The sequence below is a fragment of the Acomys minous genome, assembly GCF_964271855.1.
Source record: "Acomys minous genome assembly, chromosome: 20".
NCBI lineage: Eukaryota > Metazoa > Chordata > Mammalia > Rodentia > Muridae > Acomys > Acomys minous.
Genome location: NC_140502.1, coordinates 21700137 through 21721921, shown reverse-complemented (window position 1 = coordinate 21721921; position 21785 = coordinate 21700137). Strand labels below are relative to the sequence as shown.

The window sequence follows — 21785 nt, the reverse complement described above, 5'->3', positions numbered from 1 at the left end:
GGACTCCTTAAGCCAGGCATGGCCCTCCAGGAGGTAGAGGCAGGAGGATCAGAAGTCCTTGACTATTTAATCTGCGGCCAGCCTGGACTGCCTGAGACACTCACATTCACAGTCTTACACACACATGCACACTCACAGGGACACACATAAACGGAAGACAGGGGCACACAGACACACAAAAGTTGAGCATCATAGCGCATCCCTTTAATCCCAGCACTGTGAGAGCAGAGGCAGGCAGGTCTTTTAAGAGTTCGAGGCCAGCTTGATCTACATAGCAAGTGCCAGGCCTGCGTTTTTTTTTCTTTTGTTTTGTTTTGTTTTGTTTTGTTCTTTTAAATCAAAACAAAAAAGCTTTCAGTTTCAGTATTTTTTTAAACTTCATATTAAAATATAACACATATCAAAACACTTGTGAGTCCTTAGTATGTCACTCTGAATTTTCCAAAATTAAGCACTCCCCACTTGTGCCGTTGGATGTGGTGATACGTGCTGCTAATCCCTGCCCTAAGGAGGCTAAGGCAGGAAGAATGCCCAGTTGGAGGCCAGCCTAGGCTACATAATCTTGTTTTTGTTTGTTTGTTTGTTTTTTGCTTAAAAAATTAAAAAAAACAAAAATAAGCAAGTAATTTAATGGAAGGTGGAATAAGATGTCCCTGTGGGTAAAGGCGCTTGCCGCCAAGCCTGAGTGACCTCGGTTCAATTCCCGGGACCCATATGGTAGAAGAGGAGATGTAATTTCTGCATGGCGTCCTCTGACCTCCAGATATGCATTATGGCATGTGCACACCTATACACACAAAACAAAATAAAAATATGTTGAAAGCTGATTACAGCCGGGCATGGTGGTGCCACATGCCTTTAATCCCAGCACTTGAGAGGCAGAGGCAGGCGGATCTCTGTGAGTTCAAGGCCAGCCCTAGTCAACAAAGTGAGTCCAGGACAGCCAAGGCTACATAGAGAAACTCTGTCTTGAAAAACTAAAAACAAACAAAGAAACAAACAAACAAAAAAAACCCACGACTGATTACAACTAGCCAGGAGAGCCTGTAAGGTCCATTCTAAGGAAACCGTAGCCCCATGTGGTGGAGCAGAGGCAGGGGGATCTCTATGAGTTCCAGGCCACCCTGGTCTACAGAGTGAGTCCAGAACAGCCAAGGCTACACAGAGAAACCCTGTCTCAAATTAAGAAAAAAGAAAGAAAGAAAAAGAAAACTCATATCTCCAACTTCTAATGGAGTTATTTCATGCCTGAAACTTCTGACCTGTCTATCCCATAACCTGAGAGACATCAGGGTCTGTCGGTCTTTTGGGCTTTGCTGACCCTTTGGGTGTCTGTAATCTCCCTCTGCATTCCAGACTCCACTCTCCCTGCCAGCTTGCATAAGTCATCTCTCTCTCTCTCTCTCTCTCTCTCTCTCTCTCTCTCTCTCTCTCTCCCTCTCTCTCTCCTCCTTTTTGCCGAATGAGATACTAAGGATGGCCCCTAATGTCCCAGTCTGGTCCGGAAAGTATGTTAGCCACCAAATGCCCCCACACGCCCCCCCCCCCCACCAAGCCAGCATCCTTTTCGGCCAATGGCCCCAGCTGTGGAAAAGAGGAAGAAGTCAAGGATGGCTTTGACATTGCTCTGTTTTCTGTATGCCCGTGCAAGCTCTATCCACATTACAGTGAGAGAGAGAGAGAGAGAGAGAGAGAGAGAGAGAGAGAGAGACAGACAGACAGACAGACAGACAGACAGACAGACAGACACACAGACAGACACACAGACAGACAGACGAACAGACAGGAGCCAGAGCCGCCGCCGCCGCTGGCTCATCCACAGGTCAGGACCAGCTGTGCTTTGTTGTATCTGTCAGGACTCTGTTTCACTCTCTGAGATGAGTGACCAGTAAGAGCAGGATGGGTAGGTAGGCATTCCGGGTTGATCTCTCCAGCCTATCCCATCCACTCTGGCCCATATCTGCCATGGGTACCATCTGCCTGTCTCCATAATCATATACACTCATGAAGTGCCAAGCTGTCTATTTTTCGAGGCAGTGTATCAATATGTACCACAGGCTGGTCCTCAGACTCATCAAAATCCTCCCAAGTGTGAAGATTACAGATGCTCAGACCGAAACCACTCCCAGCTTATAAGGTTTTAATTGTTTTGTTCTGAGTTTTTTTTTTTTTCCCAGTTTAAAAAAAAAATATCTTATAGCTGGGCGAGGTGGCGTACACCTGTGATTCCCAGCACTCAGGGAGGCAGAGGCAGATGGATCTCTGTGAGTTCAAGGCCAGCCTGGTCTACAAAGCGAGTCCAGAACAGCCAGGGCTACACAGAGACACTCAAAAAGCCAAAAAGCAAAAAACCAAACCAAAACAAACAAAAAAAACAAACCAAACCAACCAACCAACCAAAAACTCAAATTTTATTTTATTATTTTTTGATATTTTAATACAATTACATTCCTCACTTTCCTTTCCTTCCTCCAAAACCTTCCTATACTCCCCTCCTCCTTCTTTTTCAAACTCATGACCACTTTTTCCACCCACTGTTCCTACATAACATTGTATCTAGATATATAGTCCTAAGTGAGCGCGCACTGGCTGGCCCAGCACTCACAGCGGTCTGCCTGCCTCCGCCTCCCCACAAAGTGCCCAGATTACAGGTGTGTGCCCCAATGCCCAGCTCCCGGTAGTGAGTTTTTTTAAACACTCTGAACTCTGAGACTTTTTTTTTTTCCAAAGAAAAAAAGTTTTATTTTAGTTTATGTATATAAGAGTTTTGGTTGGAGCTGGAGAGATGGCTCAGCGGTTAAGGGTACTGTCTGCTCTTCCAGAGGTCCTGAGTTCAATTCCCAGCCATCACATGGTGGCTCACAACTACCTATCAGGTGAATTGGATCCCTCTTCTGGTGTGCAGGTGTACATGCAGGTAGAGCACTGTATATGTAATAAATAAATAAATCTTTTTTTTTAAGGGGTATTTTTAGGCAGGGCGGTGGTGGCGCACGCCTTTAATCCCAGCACTCAGGAGGCAGAGGCAGGTGGATCGCTGTGAGTTCGAGGCCAGCCTGGTCTACAGAGTGAGTCTAGGACAGCCAGGGCTACACAGAGGAACCCTGTCTCAAAAAAAGAAAACAAAACGAAACAAAAAAGAGTTGGTATGAAGTTGGCCTCTCCTCTGGAGGGTCTGCGTGTCGAGGGGGGCGCTAGCACTAACTGACTGCCAGGAACACCGAGGCCAGAGAAGTGGTCAGAGGCCTCAAGCCACGGCCTTGTTGCTACTCTAACCCGCTCCCCTGTGCCAGCCCAGGGCTGCCACAGCCACCACCCACATGCCCTCTTTTTGGTTCACAGGTGGGCATTCTCTCTGGCCTCCACTTAACATTCTGGGGTCCCGGACCCTGCCTCTCTCCTCCCCAGATCAAGGCTGAAGACCCCAGTGGTGACTCAGCCCCCACAGCACCCCCACACCCCCAGCCGGCTCAGCCTCACCTGCCCCAGGCCCAACTCATGTTGACGGGCAGCCAGCTAGCTGGGGTAAGTATCCCGTGAATTACTCCGTGGAGGGTACAGACCTCTAGGTCCTGTCATCTGTCTCAGGTCTCCTCACCAAGGCCGCAGCCACTCTCTCACACCTGACTCCACTCCTCCGTCCTCCGTCCTCCGTCCTGTAAAAGATGTGTCTCCTAACCGCTCTCGACTCAGAGATCCTAACCCATCTCTGCCTTCTCTGCCCCTGCTGCCCCTGGCTGGCTGCCTGCCTGCTCGGGCGCCCTTCCGCCTGCAGCTCACAGCACTGATGCCTGCTCAGCAACAACTCCTCCTGCAGCAAGCACAGGCCCAGCTGCTGGCCGCTGCAGTTCAGCAGTCCAGTGCCGCCGCCGCCGCCAACGCCGCTGCCGCAGCCGCCGCTGCCGCCTCCTCCGCCTCCTCTGCTGCTGCCGCCTCCTCCTCCTCCTCCTCTTCCACCTCCTCCTCCTCCTCCTCTTCCACCACCTCCTCCTCCTCCTCCTCCTCCTCTTCCTCAGCCTCGCAGACCCCAGCCTCCTCTGGGGGAAGCGACCTGCCACCATCACAGCCTGCCAGCCAGCCCCCAGGGACCCCACAGCTCACCTTGTCCCAACCCATCCAGTTCACAGCACAGGTAAGGGCAGCCACCATGCACTGTACCGTACTCCCTGGAGCAAGGGACCTGCCCAAGCAGGAAGTGCGCACAAGGAGGGGATGACTGATCTATGGGGGGGCGGGGGGGGGGGAACGGGCTCCGACAAGCAACCGTGTGCAGTTCTGCAGCTTATGGGAACCCTCCCATCCTTCTGATAGTTAAAGCAAGGCTCACAAGGAGTACCCCCCAATGTGTCCCCTGGGTTGAGCTATATACTTTCTGTGCGTCTTCGAAAAGCTCAGCCTACAGTGAGGAAGACGGAAGTCGATAGCCCTCATCCCCACGAATGGTATCCGTGTGGGCATAAAACGAACAGGCTGAGACTCAGAATTAGTGCCTCCAGGCCTGGGAGCGTGGCTCAGTTGGTAGATGGCTCGCTTAGCATGCCAGAAGCCCTGGGTTCAAATCAAAGCGTAAATCAAGTGCTGCGGCACCTGTGATCCCAGCACCCAGGAGGTAAGGTCAGATGGATCAGAGGTTCGAGGCCATCCGTGGCTACTCACTGAGTTCGAGGTCAGCCTAGGCTACGTGAGGTGAGGCCTGTCTGTGAAAACAAAACAAAGAGAACATGATTCGACGCCCTCAGAAGCAATGTTCCACATCTTGGCTCATCCACCGAACGCTCTTCTGAAAGTATAGATGTACCGTGAGCTGAGCTTGAAACTGGTTTCATCCTGGCACATTTACCCCGAATCTTGAATTAGTGGCTACGTTTGTTTCCTGGAGCTGGGCGTTACAAGCCATATGGTTAAGAACAAACAGCCGCGCAGCGGTGGCTCACGCCTTTAATCCCAGCTCTTAGGATGCTGAGGCAGGGGGATCTCTACGAGTCTGAATCCACCTTTGAGCTCCCCCAGCAAGACCCAGAAAACAACAGACTAAAGCCAACCGGCGAAACTCAGAAGTGTATTTGTCTCGGGCCACACTGCCAAAGTTTAAGATATAGAAACAAACTCTGTGTATAGCTCCTGGTGATGCCAGTGATCCCTAGTATGCTAAGGTGAAAATGGTGCATATGGGTCACACCGATTTCGGCCTGCAATGCCACATAGACTCTTCTGCCTCTCTGTATGTCAGTGTCCAGATTTCTTGTTCTTTTTGGGGGCACCCGACCACTGTGCTAGTGTTTATCTCATGAGCTTATTTTAGCTCTGTTATGTCTGCAAAGACCCTATCTCAAAATAAGGTCACATTTACAGGAACCGAGGGTCAGAACTTTACCGCATCTTTCAGGGGTGGGGCACAATGTGGCTCAACAGCGAGCAACATATTTTCCATTCAGTGGTAGCTGATAGCAAGTGGTGGTTCGAAAGTGGTGAGACTTAGCCATGTAGGGTGGCACATGGCCTTTTCCCAGCTCTCAGGGGGGCCAGAGGCAGGTGGAGCTCTGTGAGCTTGAGTCCAGCTGTCCTGGGTCTACATTGTGAGTTCCAGGACAGCCAGAACTACATAGAGACCTGTCTGGGAAAAAAAAAAGTGGGGGGGAAAAAAAGGCTGAAGATGTAGTTCAGTCAGTGGTAGACACCTGCCTAGAGGGCTGGGGGTGTGGCTCACTGGTAAAGTTCCTGCTTAGAATCCCCCAGTGAGGGGCTGGGGTGTGGCTCAGTGGTAGAGCTCCTGCCTAGATTCCCCAGTGAGGGGCTGGGGGCGTGGCTCAGTGGTAGAGCCCCTGCCTAGAATCCCCCAGTGAGGGGCTGGGGTGTGGCTCAGTGGTAGAGCCCCTGCCTAGAGTCCCCCAGTGAGGGGCTGGGGGTGTGGCTCAGTGGTAGAGCCCCTGCCTAGAATCCCCCAGTGAGGGGCTGGGGGCGTGGCTCAGTGGTAGAGCCCCTGCCTAGAGTCCCCCAGTGAGGGGCTGGGGTGTGGCTCAGTGGTAGAGCCCCCTGCCTAGAATCCCCCAGTGAGGGGCTGGGGGCGTGGCTCAGTGGGAGAGCCCCTGCCTAGAATCCCCCAGTGAGGGGCTGGGGTGTGGTTCAGTGGTAGAGCCCCTGCCTAGAATCCCCCAATGAGGGGCTGGGGTGTGGCTCAGTGGTAGAGCCCCTGCCTAGAATCCCCCAGGGAGGGGCTGGGGGCGTGGCTCAGTGGTAGAGCCCCTGCCTAGAGTCCCCCAGTGAGGGGCTTGGGGTGTGGCTCAGTGGTAGAGCCCCTGCCTAGAATCCCCCAGGGAGGGGCTGGGGGCGTGGCTCAGTGGTAGAGCCCCTGCCTAGAATCCCCCAGTGAGGGGCTGGGGGCGTGGCTCAGTGGTAGAGCCTCTGCCTAGAGTCCCCCAGGGAGGGGCTGGGGGCGTGGCTCAGTGGTAGAGCCCCTGCCTAGAATCCCCCAGTGAGGGGCTGGGGGCGTGGCTCAGTGGTAGGGTGCTTACCTAGCATGCAGGCAAGAGGACTATGTTAAATCCTTAGTAAAGGGAGAGAGAGAGAAAAAATAGTTACAGAGAAGCCCAGGATTGTCTTTCAGATGGGCTGGCTCATCCTCTGCAGCCCAACCCTGTCTGTCATGTTTCTTTCTACAAGCACCAGAGTTCACTGCACGGTGGTGACAGCCTTGGGAAATCCTATAGTAAAGAAACCCTTTTAGCTTCCCTTGGGTAGGTTTTCACCACTTTTCTCTCATGCTGTCTTCCACCTTTGCGCCCTGCCATACCCCCCCCCCGCCCCTGCCCCCGCCTCCTGTGGGGAGCTGTCTAAGAAAGTGAACTGTCCAACTCCTGCGGGGCTGTCCTCACTGGGAGTTTACCCACTTTGTGAGGTCCATCTTATTATGGATGCACCCCTGTGGGACTTTCCTGAACACTAAGCTGGGTGTGGCCCTGGTCCTGTTGTGCAGAGGCTCGCCAACCACTCCGTGCCGTGATGGTTCTTCCCAGCGCAGCCCCACCCACGCCAGGCTCACCTTATGGCAGCAACCGGGTGTTGCGTTGGCACCACGCCCTCTGCCCTTGTGTCTAAAGGCACCTCTAATGACATGCCTCATCCCTCAGCCAAGGCACTGAGTGACAAGATGGCATGCCTCCGGTCGCACTGTGAGTAGGATTAGCAGAGCTGGCCTGGGAGCTCAGAGCTCTAAACCACATGGCCTGCCTGCCATGGCTGTTGCTTCAGCCATCCTTCACGGGGACATGGTTTCCAGTCCCCTCCCACCAGGGCCACCAGAGACTCCCGCAGCAGGTGCACACTGCTCGCTTGGTAGCACACACGGCGCAGGGTCTTGGGGCTCCTCGCTCGGGCCCTTGCTTTGCTCCCCTTTAGATGGGTAGCAATCTGAGTGTGTGCTACCTTTTAGCAAAGTAGAGTAAGGAGGAGAGGTAGGCGGCCTGGTGTAGGACTGGCCATACCATCATCTCATGGGTGGGCCATGTACACACCCCGTGTCTATGCAGCCTCAGGACCACCACCGGGCTGGCGCTCAGCCACCTGCTGTCCCATCATGCTCTAGGGGCTATGTCTCCTTGCTCCTCTCCCTGCAAGCCCTTTCCTTTTGCTGCTGTCCCTCCTGGCCTGGCTCATTCTGGATTTTTCCACTCAATTCCCTCAGCGGGACGCAAAGCTGAATGCAGATTCTACTAATTGGTTCTCATGGGCTGGGTCGCCCTGGGGGCCACGTTTGCTTACGAGTGGTATGCGCCACACCTCCCGTTCGCTGGATAGCACACAGGGACCAGGTCCAGATCCTCCTGCCATCACTTGCCTGTGACCCCGGCACTCCAGACAGGCTCCTGGGCTTGAGTCCCTTTTCCTCGGCCCTTTGCCTGCTTCCTTTGCCTGCTCTACTCTGTCCCTGCAGCCAGGCTTCCTGTGTGTTGGACCGTGGCAGAATCTAGGGACTTAGGAATGAGTCACAGTCATCTTTGCCTCCCAGAAAAATCTCCTGGCTTGTAGTGAAACTAAACGGGTTAGATTTGAAAATACTAAGAAGTCTAGTCTGAATCACTCTTAAGGCAATGAGGGTATCTAATGTAGAGCCCCTGCATAGAATCCCCCAGTGAGGGGCTGGGGGCATGGCTCAGTGGGAGAGCTCCTGCCTAGAATCAATCCCCCAGTGAGGGGCTGAGGTGTGGCTCAGTGGTAGAGCTCCTGCATAGAATCCCCCAGTGAGGGGCTGGGGGCGTGGCTCAGTGGTAGAGCCCCTGCATAGAATCCCCCAGTGAGGGGCTGGGGGCGTGGCTCAGTGGTAGAGCCCCTGCCTAGAATCCCCCAGTGAGGGGCTGGGGGCGTGGCTCAGTGGTAGAGCCCCTGCTTAGAATCCCCCAGTGAGGGGCTGGGGGTGTGGCTCAGTGGTAGAGCCCCTGCCTAGAATCCCCCAGTGAGGGGCTGGGGGCGTGGTTCAGTGGTAGAGCCCCTGCCTAGGAATCCCCCAGTGATGGGCTGGGGGCGTGGCTCAGTGGTAGAGCTCCTGCATAGAATCCCCCAGTGAGGGGCTGGGGGCGTGGCTCAGTGGTAGAGCTCCTGCATAGAATCCCCCAGTGAGGGGCTGAGGTGTGGCTCAGTGGTAGAGCTCCTGCCTAGAATCCCCCAGTGAGGGGCTAGGGGCGTGGCTCAGTGGTAGAGCTCCTGCCTAGAATCCCCCAGGGAGGGGCTGGGGGCGTGGCTCAGTGGTAGAGCCCCTGCCTAGAATCCCCCAGTGAGGGGCTGGGGGTGTGGCTCAATGGTAGAGCCCCTGCCTAGAATCCCCCAGTGAGGGGCTGGGGGCGTGGCTCAGTGGTAGAGCCCCTGCCTAGGAATCCCCCAGTGATGGGCTGGGGGCATGGCTCAGTGGTAGAGCTCCTGCATAGAATGCCCCAGTGAGGGGCTGGGGTGTGGCTCAGTGGTAGAGCCCCTGCCTAGAATCCCCCAGTGAGGAGCTGTCATGTGGTCCTGCTGTAAAGCAGTACAGCGCTTGCCTGATTTGCCTGAGGCAACTTAGGTTCAAACCCAGGCATGGTAGCACATGCTTTTAATCCCAGCACTCTGGGAGGCAGAGGCAGGCAGATTGCTGTGAATTTAGGCTAGCCTGATCTACAAAGCAAGTCCAGGACAGCTAAGGCTAACACAGAGAAGTCCTGTCTTTAAAAACAAAACAAAACAAAAAACAAACAAACAACAACAAAAAATATATATATATACATACATACATACACACATAGAAGAAAAAGGAAGAAAATGAAAAAAATCACGACCCCCCCCACCACTTTCTTTAAAATGATATTATAATATAAAATAAAAAGGAAAGTTCCCCCTGCTAGTTAAACTGCTTGTTAGGATGCCTCCCCGCAGGCTCTCAGTGCTCCCCATGAAAGGACGATTCCATCCCGTGCAGCTGGATAATTGGCCTGTCCAGCGCTCGCTCGGTTACGCTGCGCTCTACTGAGGGAGCCATGTGGATGTTTATGAAATCAATGAGGAGTGTTTTGTTGTTAGCGTTTTTTTCAATCAAGGAAAGGGAAGGCGTCTCTTCAGGGGAGTCTTTCAGAGCACCTGGGGTAGGGGTCGGCATCGACTGAAGACTTCACATTAGCTGCGAAAACATCCGTTTTGTGTTGGTTGCGTGGCAGAGGGACCCCGCCAGGGATGCCTGAGGGAAACTCCCGTAGCTGAGAGGGTCTAGTGACTGACAGGTCCCCACAGGGGGGATTTGAACCTGGGGACTGGGAGGTGATGGAATGTCACGGGCGCCTGACAAGCTGGGCCGGGGCAGATGGCAGATAAGTTTGGGCGGGCGTCATGCAGGCCGAAGCCGAACTTTAGGAATGCTTGGCTCTGATCATTGTAAAGGTCTGCTGTGGAGGATCGAGGCCAGCAGCCAGGGACGGGTACTCCATGTCATTGCATGGCAAGTGAAATGCCATCCGCATCTCCCTGCCCGGGAGAACAGATGCGTCCACTGGCCTAGTTTGAACGTGTGCCTGAGCCCTCCAGAACTGCCTCTAACTCCCTCCCGGGACCTGAGCACGGGGCAAGTCAAGTCCCCGGATAAAAGAGCTGAGCTTTATTGTTGTAAAAAGGGACAATGGGGCCTGGAGAGACAGCTCAAGCGGTTAGGAGTACTGGGCCGTTCTTCCAGGGGACCCAGGTTCAATTCCCAGCACCCACGTGACCCCTTGTGGTTCCAGTTCCAATGCCATCCTCACAGAGACATGCATGCAGGCAAAACATCAATGCACATAAAATAAAAATAAATTAAAAATAAGCCGGGCGGTGATGGCGCACGCCTTTAATCCCAGCACTCGGGAGGCAGAGGCAGGCGGATCGCTACGAGTTCGAGGCCAGCCTCGTCTACAAAGCGAGTCCAGGACAGCCAAGGCCACACAGAGAAACCCTGTCTCGAAAAACAAAACAAAACAAAACAAAACATAAAAATAAAAAGGGACAGTGGTGTCAGACCCAGAAGTGTAGGGTCAGGACACAGACAGAGCTATGGAGTTCTAGACTGGATAACCCTGCCTGATTCCTGGGTCAGGGTGTACAGTAACTCGGGATTTCAGTAAAAGGTGGCGTGGGCTAAAAGAAGTAAAAGAAGACTCTGAACCCAAGTTTTTCTCCCCATTGAATGGGTGTCCCTTGTTCTGTGACCCACCCAGGATTTCCTGGGCTGCGTGGAGTGTGGGGCTCACTCGATACCGCCCCTCCGTTGTCTTTATTTATTTATTTATTTATTTATTTATTTTTCCACCCTGATCCTTCGAATTTTTTTTAGACGTATTTTTATCTTATGTGTACCTGTGTGCATCTTTGTATCTATATTGCCTTGTCGGTGTGAGTAGATATGCCCCGAAGCTGAAGTCACAAGCAGCTGTGAGCTGCCTGATGGATGCTGGTTTGGGACTTGGATGCTGAGCCATCTCTCCAGCCACCCTTCCCTTTCTGTTTTGAAACTGAAATCTCGTTATGTGGCGCAAGCCAACCTCGAACCTCTCTGTAGCCCACACTAGCCTCGAACTCTTACTTTTCCACCTAAGCCTCCCAAAGACTGGGATTACAGGCACTGTTTCCCACCTCCTGCCCCCCCCCCCACACACAGAATTCTTCCGAGCAGAGCGACTGGAAGCATCACTCCCATCCGAGTGGCGTTCGTGGAGTCCCTCCCGTGGACCAGTGTGCCCTGGCGGGGGACCCGATTATAAACAAACACACAGACCAGCAACAAGACGGTTGGGAGTCAGGGTGGCCCTGTGCAAAATGAAACAAGGCCCTCGTGGGAAAGTGAGGGGCCCAGGCTAATGGGTGGTTAGGAAAGATTTCACTGAGAAAATGGCCTCAGAGAGCAGAGAGCTGAGTGAGTCAGTGTTGAAAGAAGCGTGGGGGGGGGAGGGGAGCGGGGAGAGGGGGAACAGCGAGACACAGATGGGGCGGGGCCGGCGGGGGGGGGCAGCGGGGAGAAAGCAGCTTGGCTTGTGCAAGGCTCAGAGGGAAGTTTTATGACTGGAGTGGGCGTGGGTAAGGACTGCTCCTAAGAAGAGAGGGAAAAGCCAGGCGTGGTGGCGTGGTGGCGTGGTGACGTGGCGTGGTGACGTGGTGACGTGGTGGCGCGGTGACGTAGTGGCGTGGTGACGTGTAACGTGGTGGCGTGGTGACGTGGTGACATGGTGACGTGGTGGTGCACACCTTGTGATCCCAGCACTTGGGAGGTGGAGGCAGCAGGGATCAGGAGTTGAAGCCAGCCTTAGCTACGTGAGACACTGTCTCAAAGCAAACAAACAAAAACCACTACAGGCTGGGACAGAGCTTGGTCTAGAGAGATGGCGAACGAAGACTTGGGTGGACCCACAGCCCCCCCACCCCCTCCCCCCAGGAAAGTTGCCAGGCTCAACAGCTGTTACCTGTGATAATTAACTGTGATCCTGTGGAGGCAGTGACCACAGGGACCCTTGGGGCCTGCTGGCCGGCCAGCCTAGCTGAATGGCTGTCTTTCCAGTTCAGTGAGAGACCCTGTCTCAAAAAAGTAGAGAGTAAAGGAGGACACTCATCACAAGCCTCCGCCCTGTCCCTCTGTGCACGGATACACACGTATACGGGCATGCATGTAGACACAGGTACAAAAATAAGTGAGTGAGGAGGCGGGCGTGAGGGAGGGGATTAAGACCAGGAGCCGAAATTATCCTAAATCCAGGTATGGCAGCATATACCTGTCATTCCAGTACTCCGGAGCCTGAGACCATCTGAGCTACAAAGCACAATCGTTTTGGCTCGGGGTGTGGCCAGTTGTAAGAGCGTTTACAGTGAGGTCCTGGGTTCGGTCCTCAGCTCTGTTTGAACCTGGTGTGGCGGCACACACCCTCAGTTCCCAGAACTCATGAGGTAGAGGCAGGGGGCACGGGCAAGAAGGGTCAGAAGAGTCCAAGACCGCCCTTGGGCTGCGTAGTGATTTGGGGCAGCCTGGAACCCATTGCCAGGGGTTGTCACATGCTTGGCAGGGGAGCCACCCTCAAACCAGGCACCAAGTCTTCTGAAGGGGGGGGTGTTCAACAGGGGACCGGGGTGATTCGTTGATTCGATCGAGCCTTCTTGCCTTCTGGTGTTGGCTGACGGGGAAGAGGGCCTACGGATCCCGGAAGTAGGAACCGAATCCCGGAAGTAGGAACCGTAGGAAGCAGCCACACAGGGTCGAGGGGAGGCTGGCTTACACAGGAAGGTAGATAGGTGATTTGCATCACCTTGGATAGAAGGAACATGGATTGCATGGGTCAAGAATGAATCCGGGGACTTTTGGGTTCTCTGCCTGGATGATTTTTCTGAATTAGGAAGGAAACAAGTGTTTCACTGGACCTGTTGGGGCTTTAACCCTCCCCCCCCCAAGGTCTCATTGTGTACCCCTGGCTGGCCCCTACCTCGCTGAGATCCACCTGCCTCTGCCTCCAGTGCTCAGATCAAAGGTGCGTGCATCCATGCCTAACCGGAAGTCTCTTTAATTAACTCAAGTGGAGCCAGCGCACAGACAGGTGGATATCCTACACTAAAGCTCTGCTGAGCTTGGGTGGGCGCTGGACCTTGCCAGTAGTTAAGGGGGCGCATTTGAAAGGCAGATGTGGCTTCTGACAGCTCACTCGTGATGGGGTAGGATGTGTGAGGGGACAGTGTCGCCTAGCTGCCTGTAAGTAATGTGCTCAGGTTTCTAAAGTGCTCTCTGAATAATGACATCACTCAGGCCCCAGTGAAACCCCGGGAAGAATTACACAGTTTATCCTCATCTCACAGATAAGAGAGCTGTGACCCAGGGGAGAGAACAACTCAGTAATAGTGACTCCAAAGTCAGGCTATTTAACATACCTGTCACCACAAATATTTATCATTTCTGTGTGGTGCAAACACTTAAGGTCTTTTGTCGGGGGCTCAAGTGCAGCTTTCGTGGTAGATCACTTGTCTGGCATGCTTGAGGTCCTGGGTCCAATCTCCAGCACTGATGATGATGATGATGACGATGATGATGATTATAATAATAGTTGTTGTTGTTGTTGTTGTTGTATTCTGGGCTGGAAGTCTCTACGTAGCCTTGAACTCCTCACCTTCCTGCCTCTACCTCCCGCAGGCTGGGACTGCAGGCACACCCCCACATACCACAGCCCACTCTTAGCTGTTTGGAAATATGCACTATGTCATTAATTACAGCTACTTCCCTGCTCTAGCAGAACAACAGAACTTTTTCTTCCCATCCAACCGAAACCGTGTAACCACTGGCAGTGTCACCCTGTTCCCCATCCCCCACGCACACGCCTTCGGTTAGAACTTGGTTCCCACAGCTCTCCTCTTCCTCCTCCCTCTGGTGTAGGCCTAATTCAAGACAGCGTCCAGAACTGGTCACAGTTTGCCATATTGAGGATAGCCCACATGCCAGCACCCTCCGGTCATGCTGGCGGGGGAGGTGGGGTGCTTTTCAGGGGTGGGAGGTATCGGGGAGAGGGCCTCCTGTCCTGTGCACTGGGGTGAGGCGCAGCACCTGGGCCCGTCGTCGCAGCTGGCCAGCTCTGGGGCCCTGGCCTCCTCCCATCCACTCACACAGCTTCGACCCCACCCCCACCCCCACCCTCACCCCCCCAGGGAGGACGGAGACCTGATGAGAAAGTGATCACACACACACACACACACACACGCACACGCACACGCACACCCTTCACCCATGTAGACCATTAGCCCTGCACCTGCCTGACTTCAAGCAAAGCAGTAGTCAGGCTGTCCTGGAACCTGTGAGGCAGCCTGAACACTGGAGACAGGAGCTGGTCCCTTCCCAGGCTGGGTGTGGAAATGCCCACCCATGTCCCAGCACCGAGGAGGCAAGAGCAGGAGGATTGTAGCAAGTTTGAGGATAGCCTGGGCTATATATAGTATGTTCCAGGCCAGCCAGGGCTACAGAATAAATTGCATCTCAAAAAAAAAAAAAAAAAAAAAGGAGATAAGAGCTGGTCACTTCCGTTCTCAGCTGCTGGCGCGTATGCTAACCCTGCCAGCTGGTTAGAGACAAAGCAACTGACTTAGGAAGTATGCATCATCGTCCGGGGGCTTCCTCCAGCCACTGTCCAGTTTGCTGCCGGAGTAGCACACCCCCAAGAGGTTGAGGAGAGCCACTCGGCCTCTGGATTGTGGACGGATGGGGCCTCCTACCGGCTAAGCCATGAATAGTGGGAAGACCTCCCCCCAAGAACGGGGTTCCTTCCTGGGTGAGGGTAGAGTAGACAGTTCTCTGCACCCGTCTTAGCTGGAGAGACAGACGGGAGGCAGTTCCCGAGGGACAGAAAAGAATGTGTCGTCATGAACACAGTGGCAGGAAAAGGAAGATTTGGGAGCAGGTGGCCCATTCTGAGGAAGAGCGTTTGACGGAGACTTGAACAAAGTGGAAGGGGCGGTTCCAGCGAGACCGGCGAAGGCCTGGGTTGAGTGACAAAGGAAGAGTTGGTGTGACCGGACTAGGGACAGAGGGCAGGAAAGTCTCGAGGAGAGGAGAGGCCTGGGGTGAGGCAGGCTGCGGCAAACCGCTTGGATTCTCTCTCACGTGGGGATGAAAGGCAGGGGAGGCCGGATGGGCTATGAGAGCGTCCGCGCTTTCCTTTGCTGGCCGTCCCGTGTTGCTGGTCTCATCACAGCCTGCTCTCCTGCGTTCGCAGTAAGAAGGAAATGTCACATCTGCAGTGAGTGTTTCCCATCCGAGTTAATCGATTCCCCCTGGGGTGGGCTGCAGATGCTAGCTCTCTGTCTGTTTATTTAAAAAGTTTATAGTCGGACGCGGTGGCGCACGCCTTTAATCCCAGCACTCGGGAGGCAGAAGTTTATAGATTAAAAAAAAATTTTTTTTAAATGTGCGTGACTGTTTTGCCTGCATGTGTGTCTGTGCACCATGTGTGTGCCTGGTGCCCGTGGAGGTGAGAAAAGGGCATCAGATCCCCTGGCACTGGAGTTACACAGGTGGTTGTAGGCTGCCATGTGGGTGTTGGGAACTGAACAGCCAGTGCTCTTAACCACTAAGCCAACTCTCTGAACTGTGTGTGTGTGTATGTGTATGTGTGTGTGTGCCTGTGTGTGCTTTGCAGGGCAGCGGCACACACCTTTAATCCCAGTGTGCAGTAGACAGAGGCAGGTCGATGTCCTTGAGTTCGAGGCCAGTCTGCTCTACAGAGTAAGTTCCTAGCCAGTCAGTGCTACACAGAGAAACCCCATCTCCAAAACAAAACAAAACAAAAAATTTAGATCACTATGCTTTGCGTTTTATCAAAACCTTTTGTGGAAATTAAAAAAAAAAAAGATTTTTAGAAAGGTTACATCAAGTTTCACACATACTCCCAAAAGGACATGAAAGTGGGAGTGGGAAGAGACAGGGAGGGGCCGTGGAGAATATGAATCAGTCACCATGGAAACGTCACCCTGATGCTCCTTCTCATATATAATTAATATGTGCTAATCATAGCTGGGCCATTGGGATGGCTGAGCCCATAAAGGTCCTCCCTGCCGGGACTCGTCAGATCCCAGCATTCACGAAACAAACTCCTGTCACGCCACCTCTGAGGGATCTGACTCCTTCTTCTGGCCTCCGTGTGTGTGCGCGCGCACACACACACACACACACACACACACACACACACACACACAGGTACACACACACACCCAGACCAGACCTGCGCATCAGGAGGATGAGGAGTTCACGGCCATCCTCAGCTACCGAGCTACATGAGACTCTGACTCAGAAAAAAAAAATTTTTTTTTCAGAATTTCATTGCTATCAGACCCACTCTGAGTGCTCAGAGGAAACAGGTGCTGTGACTTGGACCAGGATGATGGCAGCGGGAAGAGAAAGAAGAACATGGGACTTGAGGGTGGAGTGCATGGGTGGGGGGGGGGGAAGGAAGGAAGGCAGGGAGGGGTCAGGAGAGAGAGAGAGTAGTGAAAGTATAAGTTTCCACTCAGAACCAGGCGGTGGTGGCGCACGCCTTTAATCCCAGCACTCGGGAGGCAGAGGCAGGCGGATCGCTGTGAGTTCGAGGCCAGCCTGGTCTACAGAGTGAGTCCAGGACAGCCAAGGCTACACAGAGAGACCCTGTCTCGAAAAACCAAAAACCAAAAACAACAACAAAAAAAACCCCATGCATTTATTTTGTGGGTGTGAGTGTGGGTGGGTGGGTGCCAATGTGCCATGGCATACGTGTGGAGGTCAGAGGTGGGATTTGGGGGTGACAATCAGGCTGTCAGGATAGACTGAGCCGTGGTGCCAATGCAGCCTTTTGGTTGGTTTGTTCACAACACAGCACTTGGCAGTGAAGTCACTGGTCTCATATAAGGCAAGTTCTGTGCCGTGCCCCCACTACCTCACTGGTGGATTCTAGGAACATGTTCTACCACTGAGCTAACACTTTCAGCCTTTTTTTTTTTAAAATATAGCATTTGTAATGGTTTATTTATTATTTATACAGTATTCTGCCTGCAGGCCAGAAGAGGGCGCCAGATCTCATCATAGATGGTTGTGAGCCACTATGTGGTTCCTGGGAATTGAACTCAGGATCTTTGGAAGAACAGCCAGTGCTCTTAACCTCTGAGCCATCTCTCCAGCCCCCTTAAGATTTAATTTTTGTCCCAGCACTCAGGAGGCAGAGGCAGGCGGATCTCTGTGAGTTCAAGTCCAGCCTGGTCTACAGATTGAATTCCAGCACAGAGAAACCCTGTCCTGAAAAACAACAGCCAAAAAAATTTTTTTTTAATTTTTTGTTATTGTTAATTATGTGTATATGTGTGCTTGTGTGTGTCACATGTGCATGGGTGCCCATGGAAGCCAGAACAGAGTGTTGGCTTCTCCAGACCTAGAGTTATAGGTGGTTGTGACCTGTCAGGTGCCAATGCTAGGACTTGAACCCAGGTCCTCTAGAAGAACAGGAAGTTCTATTAACCACTGAGCCATCTCTCCAGGTTCCTCTCTCTCCCTTTAAATTAACTTTTTTTTTTCTCTTGGGGTTTTCTTAACAGGGCTTCTCTGTGTAGCCGTGGCTGTCCTGGACTCCCTTTGTAGACCAGGCTGGCCTCGAACTCACAGCGATCCGCCTGCCTCTGCCTCCCGAGTGCTGGGATTAAAGGCGTGCGCCACCACACCTGGCCTAAGTTAACTTAACTACAGGCATGCAGCACCTCTCTTGGCCTGAATTTTCCCTTTTAATGACACTACCAACCATAATACATTGGTAGGCACTTTCGTGGTCTTGTTTTAACTTGATTATCTGCAGAGACCCCCATCTCCAAATAAATTCACATTCCGAGCTCCTTTTTCATTTTATTTATCTGTTTTATGTGCATTGGTGTTTTGCCTGCATGTATGTCTGTGTGAGAGTGTTAGAATTTGGAGTTACAGACAGTTGTGAGCTGCCATGTGGGTGCTGGGATTTGAACCCAGGGTCTCTGGGAGAGCAGTCAGGGCCCTTAACCACTGAGCCATCTCTCCAGCTACACCGTCCCCGCCACCCAGCTCTCTTTTCAACGTAAATTAGTGCCAAAGCTTTTCTCCAAGTGTCCGTACCAAGGCACACAGCTGCTATTTGCTGGAGAGTGTTAAGAGATAATTGCGGACATCATACTGTATGCCTTGGGAACATCTTAAAGAGAGAAAAGAGTCAGTCTGGTTTACATCTTTAAACAAGTCTGTTTGTTCTGTGGGAATGTAAGTAAGACAAACATTTCATCAGGAAGGGAAAGGCCGAGAGGTAACCCTCCTGGGGCAGCTCGGACGAGGGGACTTTGAGGTGCCCCGTGGTCAGTGTGTGGTTCCGAGCCCGGAGGACCACAGCTTGCTATATGTACCCAGCCCCATGGCTCCTGGCTTCAGCCCCTTGGGGGTTCACATGCGGCTGACTGGAGGGGGGGGGCGGGGAGGGGGGAAGAGCCAGCTAGGACTCAGTGTGTGTTTCCCGTCCGTCCCCTCTCTGCCCAGGACATACAGCAACTTCTGCAGCTCCAACAGCTGGTCCTTGTCCCCGGCCACCACCTCCAGCCACCTGCTCAATTCCTGCTGCCACAGGCCCAGCAGAGTCAGCCAGGTGAGACCTCAGGGCAGGTGACGCCCTCTCTGGTGCTTTCAGCGTCCCGCAGCCTGCCCCCCTCGCCCCCCCCCCCCCCCCGCCCACTCACCGGCTGTGTCCTTGTCTCTCCAGGCCTGCTACCGACGCCAAACCTATTCCAGCTACCTCAGCAAACCCAGGGAGCTCTCCTGACCTCCCAGCCTCGGGCTGGGCTTCCTACACAGGTGAGTCTGTCCACTGCGTTTATCAGGCCCCTAGCAGCGGAGTCAGCTGGGGTGGGGTGGGGTGGGGTGGGGTGGGGTGACGGAGGGAGCGCCGAGGACCAGCCCTACCCTGCTGCCAACTAACTGGCTGTAGGAACTTGGGTAAGGTAGGCTCCATGGCTGGGTCAGCTCCCTCCTTCCTAGAATGGAGGTAGTCAAACCAGACTAAGGGTCCCCAAGCGTTCCTGAACGCGGATGCCTTTGGAAAAAAAAAAAATCAATGAAATATTGAACTCAGAGGCTGGGGGAATGGCTCTGAGTTCGAGGACTCCTCAGATCCCAGGTTGAAAGCTGAGCACACAAGTTAATTTCATCCTTGGGGGACATGGAGGTCGACCGCCTGCAGATCCTTGGCCGGCCTACCTAACCGGCTGAGGAAAGACACACGCCTGCTGTTGGCTTCAGCCTTCCACCTGCACCTGCACATTTGTGCATGCACGCATGTACACATGCACACACACACACACACACACACACACACACACACACGTGAACTCTGGCAGAAAGACTGAAAAGTTTCATAGACCCCCACACAGGTCTTGGCCGCATTGTTAGGAAGTGCCAGAGGCCCTGGAAGGCTAGGTGACCCTGTAACAACAGCGCCAGCACTTGGCCGCTAAAGCTGCCCTGCCTGCGGTCGGGGTGGCATCCTTACCCCTCCCCTGGGACGAGAGACCTGCTGCTACCAAACTGTTGGGTGTGTCTGATCACAAAGTGATGCCCTGAACCCAACGGGGTTCGCATCATCATGACTTCCCAAACACACCCAGTCCAGAATATTAGGTCATCAAAGATGACAGACATCCCTGTACCAACCACCTCCCTCCAATCTTTCAGTTTTTAAAGCAGTGAAATCACTCCAGAGAGGTGTTGCTTCTCGTCCAGCGCCCTAATTGTCTTCCCTTTCATTTCTATATTATTTCTCTTTTGCAAACTAATTTTTTAAAAGATTTATTTATTTATTACTATGTATACAGTGCTCTGCGTGCATATATATTTGCAAGCCAGAAGAGGGCATCAGATCACATTATAAATGGTTGTGAGCCACCATGTGGTTGCTGGGAATTAAACTCAGGACCTCTGGAAGAGCAGTCAGTGCTCTTAACCGCTGAGCCATCTCTCCAGCCCCAAACTACTTATTTTTAAGGCTTTGTTTTATTTATTTATATTTTGGTGATAGTAGAGAGTCAGTCCAGGATTTTGAGCATACTAGGCAGGGGCTCTACCACTAACACACGCCCTCAGCCCCTCACTGGGGGATTCTAGGCAGAGGCTCTATCACTGAGCCACGCCCCCAGCCCCTCACTGGGGGATTCTAGGCAGGGGCTCTACCACTGAGCCACACCCCAGCCCCTCACTGGGGGATTCTAGGCAGGGGCTCTACCACTGAGCCACACCCCAGCCCCTCACTGGGGGATTCTAGGCAGGGGCTCTACCACTGAGCCACACCCCAGCCCCTCACTGGGGGATTCTAGATAGGGGCTCTACCACTGAGCCACACCCCAGCCCCTCACTGGGGGATTCTAGGCAGGGGCTCTACCACTGAGCCACGCCCCCAGCCCCTCACTGGGGGATTCTAGGCAGGGGCTCTACCACTGAGCCACACCCTAGCCCCTCACTGGGGGATTCTAGGCAGAGGCTCTATCACTGAGCCACGCCCCCAGCCCCTCACTGGGGGATTCTAGGCAGGGGCTCTACCACTGAGCCACACCCCAGCCCCTCACTGGGGGATTCTAGGCAGGGGCTCTACCACTGAGCCACGCCCCCAGCCCCTCACTGGGGGATTCTAGGCAGGGCCTCTACCACTGAGCCACACCTCAGCCCCTCACTGGGGGATTCCAGGCAGGGGCTCTACCACTGAGCCCCAGCCCCAGCCCCTCACTGGGGGATTCTAGGCAGGGGCTCTACCACTGAGCCACACCCCCAGCCCCTCACTGGGGGACTCTAGGCAGGAGCTCTACACTGAGCCACGCCCCCAGCCCCTCACTGGGGGATTCTAGGCAGGGGCTCTACCACTGAGCCACACCCCCAGCCCCTCACTGGGGGATTCTAGATAGGGGCTCTATCACTGAGCCACACCCCAGCCCCTCACTGGGGGATTCTAGGCAGGGGCTCTACCACTGAGCCACACCCCAGCCCCTCACTGGGGGATTCTAGATAGGGCCTCTACCACTGAGCCACACCCCAGCCCCTCACTGGGGGATTCTAGGCAGGGGCTCTACCACTGAGCCACGCCCCCAGCCCCTCACTGGGGGATTCTAGGCAGGGGCTCTACCACTGAGCCACACCCCAGCCTCTCAGTGGGGGATTCTAGGCAAGGGCTCTACCACTGAGCCACACCCTAGCCCCTCACTGGGGGATTCTAGGCAGAGGCTCTATCACTGAGCCACGCCCCCAGCCCCTCACTGGGGGATTCTAGGCAGGGGCTCTACCACTGAGTCACACCCCAGCCCCTCACTGGGGGATTCTAGGCAGGGGCTCTACCACTGAGCCACGCCCCCAGCCCCTCACTGGGGGATTCTAGGCAGGGCCTCTACCACTGAGCCACACCTCAGCCCCTCACTGGGGGATTCCAGGCAGGGGCTCTACCACTGAGCCCCAGCCCCAGCCCCTCACTGGGGGATTCTAGGCAGGGGCTCTACCACTGAGCCACACCCCCAGCCCCTCACTGGGGGACTCTAGGCAGGGGCTCTACCACTGAGCCACACCCCCAGCCCCTCACTGGGGGACTCTAGGCAGGAGCTCTACACTGAGCCACGCCCCCAGCCCCTCACTGGGGGATTCTAGGCAGGGGCTCTACCACTGAGCCACGCCTGCAGCCCCTCACTGGGGGATTCTAGGCAGAGGCTCTACCACTGAGCCACGCCCCCAGCCCCTCACTGGGGGATTCTAGGCAGGGGCTCTACCACTGAACTAA

The 21785-nt window shown here is 54.0% G+C and overlaps 1 protein-coding gene across 4 annotated transcripts in view; it reads left to right on the top strand.

The window, feature by feature from the left end:
- The window catches only part of POU2F2 (POU class 2 homeobox 2), a 91709-nt gene that overhangs the window by 61996 nt on the left and 7928 nt on the right, over positions 1 to 21785 (top strand). For 2 of the 4 annotated variants that reach the window (XM_084771530.1, XM_084771531.1), the window contains exons 5-7: positions 3409 to 3525; positions 18518 to 18623; positions 18738 to 18829. In XM_084771530.1, the coding sequence (XP_084627656.1) occupies positions 3409 to 3525; positions 18518 to 18623; positions 18738 to 18829 (315 nt within the window). Of the gene's footprint in view, positions 1 to 3342; positions 3526 to 3775; positions 4133 to 18517; positions 18624 to 18737; positions 18830 to 21785 lie in introns of all 4 variants that reach the window. The other 2 variants (XM_084771528.1, XM_084771529.1) reach the window with 2 other exon arrangements.